This window comes from Bidens hawaiensis, unplaced genomic scaffold (assembly GCF_021521415.1).
Source record: "Bidens hawaiensis isolate Kalapana, Puna unplaced genomic scaffold, B.hawaiensis_p1.1 tig00021030_1, whole genome shotgun sequence".
NCBI lineage: Eukaryota > Viridiplantae > Streptophyta > Magnoliopsida > Asterales > Asteraceae > Bidens > Bidens hawaiensis.
The window spans coordinates 234,674-250,387 of record NW_027493249.1 but is presented as its reverse complement, the minus strand read 5'-3'; the positions used below and the strand labels follow the sequence as shown (position 1 = coordinate 250,387).

The 15,714-nt window shown below is 36.3% G+C and overlaps 2 protein-coding genes across 2 annotated transcripts; one reads left to right on the top strand and one right to left on the bottom strand.

The window, feature by feature from the left end:
- Positions 1 to 801: 801 nt before the first annotated feature.
- Positions 802 to 5,011, bottom strand: LOC143562503 (putative plastidic glucose transporter 1). Its single transcript, XM_077050284.1, has 12 exons — positions 4,959 to 5,011; positions 4,727 to 4,853; positions 3,749 to 3,949; positions 3,543 to 3,642; positions 3,280 to 3,392; positions 3,094 to 3,187; positions 2,837 to 2,993; positions 2,621 to 2,767; positions 2,444 to 2,517; positions 2,280 to 2,368; positions 2,052 to 2,166; positions 802 to 1,079 (listed from the first exon to the last, which is right to left on the bottom strand). The coding sequence occupies exons 2-12, from the start codon at positions 4,756 to 4,758 to the stop codon at positions 885 to 887; spliced, it is 1,317 nt and encodes a 438-aa protein (XP_076906399.1). The 5' UTR covers positions 4,759 to 4,853; positions 4,959 to 5,011; the 3' UTR covers positions 802 to 884.
- A 5,666-nt stretch (positions 5,012 to 10,677) lies between these two features.
- On the top strand, positions 10,678 to 12,525 carry LOC143562502 (uncharacterized). Its single transcript, XM_077050283.1, has 5 exons — positions 10,678 to 11,021; positions 11,741 to 11,862; positions 11,979 to 12,070; positions 12,154 to 12,240; positions 12,321 to 12,525. The coding sequence occupies exons 1-5, from the start codon at positions 10,678 to 10,680 to the stop codon at positions 12,426 to 12,428; spliced, it is 753 nt and encodes a 250-aa protein (XP_076906398.1). The 3' UTR covers positions 12,429 to 12,525.
- The last annotated feature ends 3,189 nt before the right edge of the window (positions 12,526 to 15,714 follow it).

Below are 15,714 nucleotides of genomic sequence, written 5' to 3'. Positions count from 1 at the left end.
AGATATAGAGGGCTGCTATGCAAACACTTGTACAAAAATGTATATCAATGTGCATGTCACATCATACGGTCATATAATGTCATACAGACCATATGATGTTAAATTAAGTATGCACATCAGAGTCTGTCACATCATACAATCAGTAGGCACTAAGTTATTTCTTTGTCAGTCAAACGCATCATATAGGCCATATGATGTGCGTCTCATACGACTCATATGACCAGTTTTCACCTCATACAACCTATGTGACAATTTTTCCATCGTCAAACGGCCCATGTAGACCATATTGCCTGTATAACACGCAAGTGGTGTTTGGATAATGTGTTGTCCCTTTAGATGCCACCCGTATATAAGATACTTAACTGAACATTCAATACCCTCATTTGTTAACTTGTGTTGATTTACTCACCACAAACTATGAACGCACTTTCACATTGGAGTCGGGTCAGAGTGTTGAATTATCCTTATCGGCTCTTGGAGCGCAAAATAATCACAAATTCAGCATTGCAGCGACCCGTTCGTTGTAACACAATGCCTCTACAACCAAATCATCTTTAAGGTTAAGGGCAATTCTAAATTATGTTGTTACTCCATCTCATAAAATATAAGAAGATATCACAAATTCCATATACTGTTGTAAAATATAGAATTATAATTGAACATGAAAAACACAAAAAAAAAACTGGTACAACATATCATACATATGTGTCAGAATTCGACATAAATAACAAGAGATCCCTTGTACAACCTACACAACAGGCTTTATGGTTTATATACACATTAACACAAATGAATGTGGAAACAAAACTATCTTATATCTTATACACTGAACCATACAGAACATGCTATTTTGGTTCCATGGACCTAAACTAAAAAAACTTACCCTAATCACGTTTTACAAAATTCGAGTTTAATGACAGCTCGATTTCTTCAAGAGACCGCCCTTTAGTTTCAACTAAGAAAGCATAAGAGAATATCGCTGCCAATATAGAAACCGCACCAAAGCTCCCATACACCGGCGCAACACCAAATTTCTCAGTTAACTCAAGGAAGAATAGCCCAACCACGAAATTACACACCTGAATTAAAATCTCATTCAGAATATATATATATATATATATATATATATATATATATAGTAAGGATCCTAAGAGAACCATTGATAAATTGAGAACCTTGAGAACCATTTTGGACCACTAAAAAAAACCTCTAAAAAAATATTTAAAAAATTTTAAAACAAAAAAAAAACGAAAATTTTAAAAAAGTAAAAAAACCAAAATTCTTATATTTCATTCCGGTTTCATTAAAAATAAAAGTAAAAAAAAAACGAATTTTTTTTTCTTTTTAATTCGTATTATACTTATACACATATGTATACTTTCATTTAATCTCTAGTTACGTAATGTACACATATGTACATTATCATTTACCTTAAATTATACATATGTGTATAGGAAAAAACATGTTTGTACATATTATACATATATGTATAATAAAAAAACGATTTTTTTTTCTTTTTAATTCGTATTATACCTATACACATATGTATACTTTCATTTAATCTCTAGTTACGTAATGTACACATATGTACATTATCATTTACCTTAAATTATACATATGTGTATAGGAAAAAACATGTGTGTACATATTATACATATATGTATAATAAAAAAACGATTTTTTTTTCTTTTTAATTCGTATTATACCTATACACATATGTATACTTTCATTTAATCTCAGGTTACGTAATGTACACATATGTATATTATCATTTACCTTAAATTATACATATGTGTATAGGAAAAAAACATGTGTGTACATATATGTACATATTATACATATATGTATAATTTAGCTAAACCAAGATTTTTTTTTTTTGAAGCCGGGATGATAAATTAGAACTTTGGTTTTTTTAGTTTTTTTATTTTGTGTTTTTTTTTTGTTTTATAATTTTTTTTATTTTTGGGTTTTTTTTGTGGTCCAAAATGGTTCTCACAATTCGTGTGTGTGTGTGTATGTATGTATGTATGTATAGAGAGAGAGATCAGTGCCCAATGAACTGAAAAACTAAAGCTCATGATCTTCCCGCGTGTCCTGCTGCTGCTAAGCTCGGGTATGATAACACCGGTTACTGGACCGGCTCCAATTGCAAAAGTCAGCATATACCTTACATTAACACATACTTTATAATATCAGAGACACCATATATATTAGTATTTCGGTATTTCCAAATAAGCTCTATAAGCGTGAGGATTTTAAATATCAAAGATTCAGCTTACAATATGGTCCCGAGAATAGACAAGTTGTTACGAAGCTCTTCATCTATAGGAAAACTGATAGCATATGCAACAAGAAACATTGACATTGCCTGTAAAAGGAAGCAACAATTACAGTATTGCATTTTTAAATAAAAGATTATACAATGTTTATGAAAATAAATTACCATTCCCAGATAACTTCCAATTATAAGCTTCTGCCTTCCTTGCCTATCAAGCAAATATAAAGCACAAAGTGCACCTGTAAGCCATAAATAACATTAGATGAAGTTGGATTCATGCATGTGTGATCAAAATTATGTAGTTAATAATATTATTAATATTATTAATATCACATTATAAACCTGCAAAATTGGTAAGTCCGACATACAAGCTTGCCAATGCACCGTTTGTAACTCCAGCATCTTTGAACGTCAATGAGGAAAAATAAAGAACTGCATTGATGCCAGCAAACTGTTGCAGTACAAACAGAGCACCTCCAATGAAAGCAACTACAAACCATTAAAGACAAATAATGTGAATTTCAATTTGATTTCATGGTCATTAACAAATAATAATACCTCTAGAATGTGGTTCTTCTAGAAGCTCTGACCAACTGCTGTCCAAATCGCCACCGTCATTGTTAAGAACAGATTGAAATTCTTCAATGCTTTTAGCAACTTGAGTAGGGCCCCACAGGTTAGAGATAACCTTTTTAGCTTCATCAAGTCTTCCAGCCTTCACAATCAATGAATACAAAATTCTTAACATGTTTTTTACTAAAAAACTATAAAATTTGACGATGGAAAAGATATAAAAGTTATTTTTGGAACCCTACTTTGCATAGCCAGCGGGGACTGTCTACAGCAAACTGCATACCAAATGCTATAATAAAACCAGGCACACTTGCAATGTAGAGCATTGTTCTCCACCTGTCCAAAGTTCAATAACTTGTATAAAACATATTTATCAATAATCATAATAATTAACAAATACAGAAGTCAATTCCATGTAAGCATGTTACCAATGCGGATCAGTTTCTGAAAAAACTCCTAAACAGAGTGAGGCTATAATTCCAGTACATGTACCAATTTGACATAAGCTTCCCAATGCACCCCTGTACTTTGTTGGAGCCACCTGAAAATAAATGGTGAATGTGTTATTATCTATTAACATAACAGCATACTACAAGTGTAAATATTAAATAATACATAAAAGTGAAGATGCTTCTTATATATTAACAAGAGACACCAAATAGCGTTACCAATGACTCATGGCAAAGTATACCTCTGATATATAAATAGGGACAAGAACTGCATTTGCTCCAATACCAAGACCAACAAAAAACCGCCCCCACAATAATTGATCCAAAGAGTCGGCTTGTGCACTGTCAAAAAGATCATTTAAACTGTATTAAAAAGGATTAACTGGAATTTGGTGAATACTTTGTTATTTCAAAGTGAGTGATATGATTTCAATCGAGCTAAAAATACCTTAAAATAGCACCAAGAATCAGTGGTAATGTGTCAACCTGAAGCGTTCTCCTAAAACCAATTTTATCAACCAGAAAACCTGCACCTGCACTTCCTAGAAAAGCACCTGCAATGAATATGCTCACCACCAGCCCTTCGAGTATTGAATTGCCTTCAAACCCTAGCTCTTTTGCAATAGATAATATAGGTCCATTCATCACACTGCATCACACAATTATATTCAAATTTTACTTTTAAGACTTAAAATGTAATTTCGTTGCAAGCGCAATACTCCCATTGGCCCACGTGGGAGCCTATGGGTGTGCCACATCTGCAAAAAAAATTATTTTTAAATATGTTATTTTGTTGTATCATAAGCTATACGAGTGCTGATACTATCTTGGATGTTTATTCTTTTTTTATCATATATACAAGTGCTGATATTATCTTGGATGTTTATTTTTTGTATCATATATACAAGTGCCGATACTATTTTGAGCGTTAAATTTTTTAAATATGTTATTATTTGTATCATAAGCTATACGAGTGCCAATACCATTTTGGGCATTTATTTTTTGTATCATAAGCTATACGAGTGTCAATACTATTTTGGGCATTTACCTTTTGTATCCTAAGCTATACGAGTGCCAATACTATTTTGGGCGTTTAATTTTAGTATCAAATATATGAGTGCGGATACAATTTTCAGCGTTTAGTTTTTTAAATATGTTACTTTTTTGTATCATAAACTACACGAGTGCCAATACAATCTTGGCGTTTATTTTATCAATCACAAGCTATACTAGTGCCTGTACTACTTTCGGCGTTTAAATTTAATTTTTTTGGTTCCACGACGAACTTAATTCATACCGACCGATTTTTCATCAAATTCAAAATTAGATTTGGTATTTGAAATAATTGCCCTAGAATTAAACTAATCACACAGTTTCATCATGTAATGTTGATAAATAAATAAATAGCAATAATTAATTAGCATACCCTATGTGAAAGCCGAAAAGGAAATTGGACATGGAAGCAAGTAGAACATGAGGAAATGCAGGTAGCCATCCAACGTCGTCGTTTTGATTAGTATTAATATTAATATTAATATTAATAATATCTTCTTCTTCTTCCGTCGCTAAATTATCATTATCTGTCCAAAATAAACAAAATATAATAATGTGACTAAAAAGCCTAAAAAGTATTTGTGTCAGGTAATAGATGATGATACCTGAATTGGAATCGATGACTTCTGGAAGCTGTGATTTGTTGACGCAATAAGGTTTGAAGCGAAGTGGTCGGTGAAGGTGAAGTGAGGAGTTAGGGTAGGTGAATGACGGTGGCGTGCGGATGTGGATGCCGGAGAATGGAGTGATGCAGCGGTGGCAGACGGTGGCGAGCATCGGATCAAATTTATGAGGTGAACAAATTACGCATATGTATCTTATGCATAAACCATCTTTTATCGTTTCTTCTAAACACAAACTAACATTTTAACAAAAATCATGTTTGCCACCCGTTTCGGTACAGGTCGGTTACCGGGTGCTATCGGTACTGATTCGGTACCAACTATTTATGTTTTGAGATCGATACAGTACTGGTAACGGTACAGTTTGATACTGGGATTTATCAAATTTTTGTATACGGTATCTGTTGGACACGGACTGCCCAAGACACATATCATTATTGTGTGGCTAGTACGTTATGATCCAAGTCGGGTCATACCCAATAACAAGCTAGACAAACACCAATAATATTTGTTTATATATGATATGATCATAACAAACAAATATTAACACCTGAGTTATTTGGAAAGGGGTTTCTAAATACATTGTACTTGTGAAATAAATAAATTATATGGATGATTTATACTTTGAGAGAGAGCATTCCATAGTGTTATTTAAGATGGTTAAATAATAATATGTGAATAATGGTTACCAAGCATGTTACGTATATTGTGTTATATTTATTTTGGGAAATAACACAATGTGAGTTTTATGATATAAAACTTATTTAAAGACAAAAATATACATATAATTTGAAATGGGTGAGAGGGTGGCCGCCTCCCCTTACTCTCTTACACCTTTTATTTTATATTATCATATTTTCTTTAGTGGAGACATGTATTGGATGTGAGTGGGTGCCATGGGTGGTGCTTCCATTAACTCCCTAACTCTCTTTTCATTCATTCTTACAATTTTTTGCAAGTAACAAAACATTCCTCTCTTCCTTTTCTCTCACATTTTCGGCCACAAGGAAGAACATCAAGGAGGAGTTGGTTTTTCAAGTGAATCCTAGCTAAACAAAGGTGTATTGTCGGAGGCTTGGGGTATGCTAGCTTGAGGAGCTTCCGTATTCAAGTTCTTGCCTTTCAATCACTCTTTCTTCACCCGGTTTTTGGTTTACTTGACAGGTAGTTTAACATGCATGAACTTATAGTGACATGCATGTGTTTGATAGTATGTATTTCGTATATGGATCCGGGTTTGGGTTTTGCATGTATAAAATTGGTTTTATACACTATAAACTAACAAGATTTAAAACATTTATCCGCTGCGTTTTTGGTAAAAGTAAGGTTTTATCACTTTGATAATCTTGTTAAAACCCAACAGTATCAATACCAAGTTTATAAGAAAAAACTAGTTCTTCTACCCGGCGCGACAGCTGACAAAACTCTAGCGTTGAACTCAATCGTTGGTAAAACCCGAACGTTATGACGATGAGTCGACACGAATTCGGTTAGTATCAGTTATGTTCTTAGTGTATAGACATCGTTGGTAAAGTTTAAGCGTTAAAGCCCAAAAAATTAATTCGTCAATTTAACTTATAAAACATTAACATATAAAAAAACTAAAAATATTTGAAACAGTGTTTATTTGGTCGGCAAACCCAAGCGGTGGAAAATACAAGTGTTGTTGGTCTCGGTCATTGTGGCAGTAGTTCGACATGATTTTGGTCGGTTTTGATTATACTCGTTACGGTATTGGAGCTAAAAGATGAAAAAAAATATATAAATATGAAGATGAACCGATGGCCAAGGGGCGTCGGACGGTAAACTTGCATGTTGGTAAAACCCGAGCATTGTCAGTCACAGGTGTTGCAGAGGCGAGCCTACGCGAATTTGGTCGGTTTCCGCTAGCTTCGTTATGGTACCGGAACTAAAACAAAAAAAATTGACATTTAGTCGATTTCCGTTACTTTCGTTATGATAACTAAACTAAATAAAGCAAAATAAAAATTACGAACTAATATGGTGCCGTCAAGTGGCCCAATAGGGCACTTGCGGCACCAAAGTTCGATTATATATATATAAGTAATAGCAATAGTAATTAGGATCGGAAAATTCGGGATTTGTATCGGTATGGTATCGAGCTTATTCCTAGCTCAAACTAAAATTCACGACAAGTGAATTTTAAACTTAATAAAATAAAAGAAAATCTGATCATATACAATTTCATATTTCTACAAGATAGATATAGTTGTAACAGTTAGATTAAGCTTGATTTTTTTTTAATTTCCTTTACTAATCTATCTCTATGCCCTTCAAATGAATAGGCGGTGAAAAAAAGTACTATAGCACGGAATTCAAAGAGAGTCTTAATGTCTAACAGTTGAAGTTTGGTATGAACGAACTTAGTGTATAACCCCACCCAGAAGAAATGAGTTCGCAAACTATGTAGTAATTAATATCGTCAATGCGTTCTCTCTTTTACAAGAAATCGGATTTTAACCGAAAAAGATGGTGTTGGGTGAAGAAACATGAAATGGTGATACATATCAATTAGGCACGATGCATTAAAACCAGACCTCGTCTCTTGAAGTGCCAAAAGGCAACCGTTGTGTAAGGGCATATTCATTATTCTCCATGAACATCATGCATTGCCGTTGGATTGACCTACACTTATTTGTGAAAACCCCAACACCATTTCTTCGGTTAAAATCCGGTTTTTTGTAAAAATACTTCAATATAAAAGGGAGATTAAGATACATCAATGAACATAATGTATGCTGAAAACTTTGTTTAGTAATGTGTAGAATAAAGACATGTATTTTTGTTTGTTTTTCTTTTCTCATTTTTAAGAATTAATGAAAGCTTATTAACTATATATTAATTAGGAACTTTCCTTCGTGGGTGTGTTTTACTATTCATTTTTGAAACAATTTAGGAAGCTTTTAGTACAACCTTCTTATATAAGTAAGGCTGAGGGGTGTGGAGCGCGAGAAAGGGCGCGTGAGCGGCTCACGCGCCTCGCGCCCCGGGGCGCGAACACCACACCACCGAGGCGCGAGAGGGGCGCGAGAGGGGCTCGAGCGCGGAAAAAGAGGCGGGCGCAAGGGGGTTCGCGGGACCTGTGTGGCGTTTAGGGCTTGGGGAATGGTGAAAAGAGCCGTTGGAGACCTTAAATGAGCCGTTGGCTCTTTAATTTTAAAAAAAAAAAAAAATTTCTACTCCTATATATTACCCATTTTATACAACACTTAACTTCAAAAAAACCCAACTTACCCATTTCTTTATACAACACTTCCTATATATTACCCATTTCTTTCAAACTTTTTTAAAAAAACCTTTACAAAATCCTATATAATACCCCTAAATCAACCCATTTTTACCATATCAAACACAACTTCAACCTCCAAACAACCCATCGTCCCATTTTTTTTTTAAAATAATGTCGTCGTACTCGTCTGATTCCGACTCCTCCGAAGAGGATGATTTGCTTCTTCATGTAGGGGGAGTTTTGACCGCAACCGTGGTCAATCTCTTGCAAAATCAAGCCCATCAACCCCGACTCCCGAGGGTTAGAGCACCACCTCGTGATCGTGATCGATCGGGTGCTAACGATACTTTGATGAGGCATTATTTTAGCCCTCAACCGGTATACGCGGAGTCGGATTTTCGAACTCGTTTTCGAATGAGCAGGCAATTGTTCACGCGTATAGCGAGTGATTTAGAGGCACGGTATCCCTTTTTCCAACAAAGGGAGGATGCTAGGGGTCTTCCCGGTTTTACCCCTCTTCAAAAATGCACGGCTGCTATCCGTCAATTAGCGTACGGCATCTCGTCGGACGCTTTGGATGAGTATTTAAAGATGTCGAAAAGGGTTGCACGTGAATCCCTTCATTTTTTCTGCCAAGGTAAAAAACATTAATTTTACTTTTTATTAAATATTTATTACATTTTGTAATATATATTGTACGTAGGAGTCATATCGACTTACGCTCGGAGATATCTGCGTAAACCTACAACGTATGACATCCAACGCATATATGAGGTGCACGCAGAAAAACATGGTTTTCCTGGGATGCTAGGTAGCATCGATTGTACGCATGTTGGATGGGCTATGTGTCCAACGGCCTGGCGAGGTCAGTTCCACCGTGGTAATCATGAAGGGCCGACCCTCATACTTGAGGCGGCGGTGTCACAGGATCTTTGGTTTTGGCATGCTTTTTTTGGTGTTGCTGGGTCAAATAACGACCTTAATGTTATCGATCAGTCACATTTGATCAACGACCTTATCGACGGGGTTGAACCACCTCAATCTTTTATTGCAAATGAAGAACTCTTCAAGTACGGGTACAATCTGGTCGATGGTATTTACAACGAATGGGCTGTGTTAGTTCAAGCTTTTACAGATCCAATCGCCGACAAACGGAAGTATTTTACGAAGAAGCAAGAGTCTGCTAGAAAAGATATTGAAAGAGCTTTTGGAGCTATAAAAAAACAATATTATGTTCTGGCGAACCCGATACGTTATTGGACTCGGGAGAGGATAATGGACGTCGTCTACACGTGTCTTATCCTACACAACATGACGTTAGAAGACGAGGGCAAAGCTATATGCCAAAACTACCAAGGTGACATTCCGCCACAACCGTCCACAATCAGTGATCAACAAAAACTTCATAACATAGCAAATATCAAGAGCCGTGAGATACACGGGGATCTTCGACACGAGTTGGTTGAACATTTGTGGGCGAGGCGACCAGATGATCTTGTATTAGATTAGTTTTATTATTAAATATTATTGTTTGTTTAATTTTTAGTATGTTTTTTTTTATTATGAATTTTCAAAAAAATGTGTGTTTTTTTAAATAATTTCTTGTTTTTTTAATAATACGTTTTTTTAATACATTTATAAAAAAATAAAAAAAAACCGCTCGCGCCCCCTCTCGCGCCCCTCCACACCATGTCCCGGGGCGCGAGCACCACAACCAACACCCATCTTATCAAGTTTCTCTCTCTGTCACACGTCACAATATTATTGGCTGGCGCCCCACTCGCGCCCCCTCTCGCGCCCCCCACACCCCTCAGCCTAAGGGTATATACTTTACCAAATCCAACATACATCTAAAACACATTTCCATATGTCACAACATTAATCCTTAAAGTTTATCAACGATACATTTTTAACATTAATTTTAGTTTTATTCTTTTTTTTGAATATTTACAGATGAACTTTGAACTTTATAAGTTCATACTATATGTATAATAAAAAAATTAAAGTTTGAAATTTTATATTTTATGCATTTAAAGTTTTAATTGCTTTTAATTTTTTTTTTTTTGAGAAATAGTTATTTTTTCACAACTCAAAATATACAATCAGCAACAAATAATGATAGCACACGCTACAACGCTCGAGTTGATAAGAGTGCACGTTTCAACATTTTTACGTCGTTCTTTGTATGGTATAGCAATTTGCCGCAACACGCATGCTTTAATACCTAAAAGTAGACGCAACACGTTTTAACGTTTTTTATGTATTCTTTTTGTACGATTTAACAGCCAATCGCAACACGCGAGTTCTATTACATTGATCTACTGACCCCACGCAACGTGCGGGTCCTCGATAATAGTATCAAATGAAACCAAACACCGCCATATATAATCACCACTTACAAATTAACCCCCAAATCAACACAATTCACAATCAAAGTTCACACACTCTGATATGAGTTTTCTCGTCGGAAGATTAGCCGCTGGGAAAGAAGGCGCTTACTTCTTACAAGAATCAAAGCACGCTGTCGGTCGTTTAGTTGAAAAAACAAATAAACCCACCGCCACTAATCACCCTTCGGCCGCCACAATTAACAACGCCGATATCTTGCCGGAGATTTTGAAGCACAATTTACCCTCTAAAATTTTCCAACCGCCGTCCGATTCGACTCTGTCGACTGGATCGAAATGGCTTCTACAGTCTGATGAAATCAATGGTGTCTCCTCTGTTTCGCGTGATGCTATTAACCCGCTTAGGGCTTACGTGTCACTCCCTCAAGTCACTTTTGGACCCAAAAGGTACTTTTTTTTTAAGCTCGAGTTCGGTTCGTTTTGAGATTATTTTTTAAAGGTCTAGCTAGCTAGTGAGTTGTTTTTTCAGCTCGTTTATTGCTTATTAATTAGTTTATATATGTATTTAATTATGTTTATATATTTAGATAAAAAGCCTTAAACGAGCCTAAGCTTGGCTCGAGCTCGTGTAGTAATGTGCGAAGTGTGTGTGTGTGTGTCATCATCATCATCGTACTCGGTAAATCCCACCAATAGCAAAGCTATGGTAGGGTCTGAGGAGGGTAAGGCTGTAGACAACCATACCTCTACTCCATAAGAATAGAGAGGCTGCTTATATATAAGTTTAAAAGAGGTAAAACTTGAAAACACACAAGGCTCGAGGAGCTTTCCATACAAGGCTATACCTCGAGCTCGATATGTCTAAACAAGCTTTATTTGAGGGTCGGGCTCGGCTCGAGCTCGTATTAATGTTAAATTGTGTGGTTTTGATATAACAAATGAAGATGGATAAGTGATTTACTAATTTAATGCAAATATTGAACTGATTTGATTGTACTTGGAGCTACAGATCAATATTCTTGGGGTTTATGTAAATCTTTGCTGATTTTAAGTTGAAAATGAACCCTTTTTATAACATGCTTCATGGGATAATTTTTTCTGCGAGTGTTGTTTTTTTCTTGGTATATAGTATTTAAAAGATCTCTAAAGTTTAATGTTTCTTGCAGATGGCAGCTGCCTAATACGGAGAGTTCGTTTTCTGCATCAACCGCCAATGAACTTCGAACTGACAAATATACCCCTGTTAATCCCGAGAAGTTGAAGGCTGCAGCTGTTGGGTTGTCACAAAGTATGCATAAACATTTCAAATTCTCATACTTTTTTATAGCTTCATTGTTTGTTATTAAACTTAAATGAAAATAGTGTTAGCATGCTCATTGTTCTTTTATCTTTTATTAATTCTAGTTGCAAAAGCATTTGCTGCTGCCACTGCTCTCGTCTTTGGCGGGGCCACATTGACCATCGGACTTGCAGTCTCACAACTTGAGCTACATACAGTAAGTGATCTTTAATCTTTAATATATATGCTTTGTTAGTATAACATTGTCTAAGCGTCTATTAGTGTAATCTGTTTTTGTAGACGGATGATATTAGAACAAAAGGAAAAGATATTGTGCAGCCAAGATTTGAGTCAATTAAGGAGCGAGTGACACCATTAAGAAATTGGGTATGTTGAATCAAATGATTTTGGTTAAAGATGTTAATTAGGTAATTAATATGCAAACTAAAGTAGTGTTACTAATATAGGCAGAAGATGTAACTAACAAATGGCATAAGAAGAGAGACGAAGACATTAAAGAGAGGCCTTTGATTAAGGAGCTTTCAAGAATGTTGGGTGCTAAGAGATCTAGCTAAATGATGAGTAAAATTTACGTTGTTTTCCATGATGTTATATATATCTATCTATATCTATGTGTGTGTGTGTTTTTGTTGTGAAAATGTAAAATTAATATGTAATTTAGTCAATGCTGTTGTATTACAGATTTATGTTTTATTAGAAAGAAAATATCTATATACAAATGCATATTATTTAAACTTAGATTTCTACTTGCTGCCTTTTGGTGAACCTAATTCTGGTTACTTCTTAATCGTTATATTTGAGTCTAGACCAGCTCCATGTTTCCATGCCTCAAGTTGGCTTGTCCATTTGTACTTTATCTTGTGGTCTAAATCAAAAAGCTTGTAGCCTAGTGTTACAAGTTGTGATGCCAAGGTATCCCGGGTGGTGGACAGAGGTGTGGGTGATTTTAGTATCAGCATATCATTTTAGTAATTTGGGATTCACTTAAGACCAAATTTAGAAAATAGAATATACATTGATTCAAGTTAAGAGGGCGTGCAAAGTGCACACTTGATCAAGATTGTTCTAGTTCCTGATGTTAATATGAACCGTGTGATAGTCAATCGGAGGATGGTTACTGCGGATTAGAGGTGGCAAATGAGTTGGTTGGGTCGAACAGGTCATGAGTTGAAATGAGTCAAAGGTCGAAACGGGTTTGGGTTAGAATGGTTAGGGTCAGAATAAGTCAACTAAAAAAAAGGTTGTTTTGGTTTAGGTCATAACAGGTTAGGGTCGAAACAAGTCAGAACGGGTTTTGGGGGTTTTTTTTTTTTCTGGAACGAGAACAGCGGCGAAAACAAGTATTTTTAGATTTTTGGTTTATTATTTATATTTTAAATTATGATTTTTTTATTATTTTTTTGAATTTTTTCTGAAGAGTTTTCTATTAAGATAAAAAAACCCCTCAATAAAATATTCAGAAATTATCATAACTCGAAATATATATAAAAAACAAAAAAAATAAAAAAAACTAAAATGTTTCCTCCGTTGTACTCGTTCCATTAAAAAAAACCCCACTGAGAAATTGAACCGAAATTGGAAAATCGATGGAAATGAAACAAAAACCAAAACCAAACCAAAACAATCGAAAAAAAAAACTGATCAAAACGAAACTAAAAAATTGAAACCGAACAAAAACGAAACTAAAAAAAACAGACAAAAACGAAACAAATAACCAAAAACGAGTCCGAAATCGACCAAAAAGAAACCAAAACCCAACCTGTCCTATGTGAAAACTCGTGATGGCTTGAAATCTAAACCAAACCCGTTTCATGCCGAAACCTGTCTCGTGCGGAAACCTGTTCCGATCCGAAACATGCCACATTTTTATAGGACACTGACCTACATCGACCCATTTCTTTAAATATGTCGACCCATTTTGACCCGAAAATAACAAGATGAAATTTCAAATGACCCATTTAGTTAAAATCTTTGACTAAACCAACCAATTTAATTTTTAAAACAATTCAAATTGACCTATTTGAAATGGTTTGAATCAAGATTGTCACTCTACATATCTATCATTGATGATCTCATCCTTATGGCTAGAGGTGCACAAATCGGGTTTTTTCAAATACCCGGGTTCGGGTATGGCCGGGCATTGGAAAAGCGGGTATTGGTAATTCCCGGGTCGGGTTCGGGTCCGGGTATTGTCTCTAAAAACCATACCCCATGCATCGGTTCGGGTTGGGTATAGAACCGGGTATTCTAAAACCGGTTATTTGAATACCCTATATCCGGGTACTGAAAAACCCTATTTTTGGGTTTTTTTTGGGGTTTTTCCAGTTTTTTTCGGGTACAGATTGGATTTTTTTAAGGGGTTACAATTTTAGGGGTATTTCAGATATTTTTTTGGGTAATTTCAGGTATAGATCGGGTATTTGAAAAACACGGTTTCGGGTATGGAACCGGTTCCGGTTTTCGAGTATTACCGGGTATAAATTGGGCCCGGTTCCGGGTACGAGTTTCGGTATTACTGGGTAATTTTTCGGGTCCGGTTCCGAGTTCGGGGTTTTTTGTACACCTCTACTTATGGCTTTGTGCATGGCCGGCCCAAAGAGTATGCGGGGTGATCAGACCGCTTAGGGCCCAAATATTTTGGAGGAAAAAAGGTAATTAGAAAATAATTAATAAAAGGTAATTCAAAACTAAACAATAATATCCATATCCATTTGGAATCTACAGACGACATATCTGACTTTCTTTGAAGCTTCAGTTCCTAGAAACCGTGTTACCTTTTGAAGAAACGTGGATCTACTCACTGGTAGCAGATCTACCTTCCTAGGGTGTGATTATACTATTTCACCGATGGTTCTTCTGGATCCGTGCTCTTCCACCTACAAAATGAACAGCGCCGTTACTTACCCCTCAGAAAGGGACAGAGGGGTCCTCTTTGGGGTAACCCTCCGGCGTGAGAATCAGTATATTGTGGAGAAGATGATAATGTGTGTAAGGGAATCTCAAGAGTATTGCTTAATAGCTGAATACCCTCTGATTGTGAGACTGTGTGTTTGTATGTAACTGACTGTGAGTGAATGTAATTCAATATGATTGAATGTGATATCACTGCCTGTAACTGTCAATGATTGAGTATGAATGTCCCCATCAAAGTGGAGTTGATGCTGTATTTATAGTGCTAGGGTTTCCACTGGTTGGGCTCAACCTCGTTGGCCTCCTCCAATCGCACTGCGCCACGTGTCCTCTGGGACACCTGGCGCTTTCTCGTTGGTTGTAATCACGTGGTAGCACATGTGTCATGCTGAGTTGTCGACCTTTCATTTGGCAGCTGTCAACATCAGCATATTCTTACTCTTTAAAAAGATGCCTTCTGGAAGGTCGTCTGACGTGCACAATCAAGGTTGCCCTAATCCTGATTTGGATAAGGACGAGGTCGATTATGTGCATGTGTGATATGCGCCAATCCTGAGGATGCGCGAGGTCTTCTCTTTATTCTCACGCGCAGATATTTCATGCGCAGATGTGATATGCATAAGCATGTGATATGCGCCGCGCGCATATGTGACGCGCAAGCATATGTGTGCCTGGGCAGATGTGATATGCACGAGCATGTGATATGCGCCGCGCGTTGATGCGCCGCGCGCATATGTGATGCGCGAGCACATGATGCCTGAGCATGTTTTGTATGCGCCATGCGCATAGGTTTTGGCTTTGTGCCTTCATAATGTCTTTATCTTGTGGGTTGACCCGCCTTGCTCGGTGTTGAGGCGGGTACATACCTCTTCAAGCCCCCCCAGTCTAATGTGTGTCTTATCTCGCGCGAGCGCGGTAAGATAGATATTA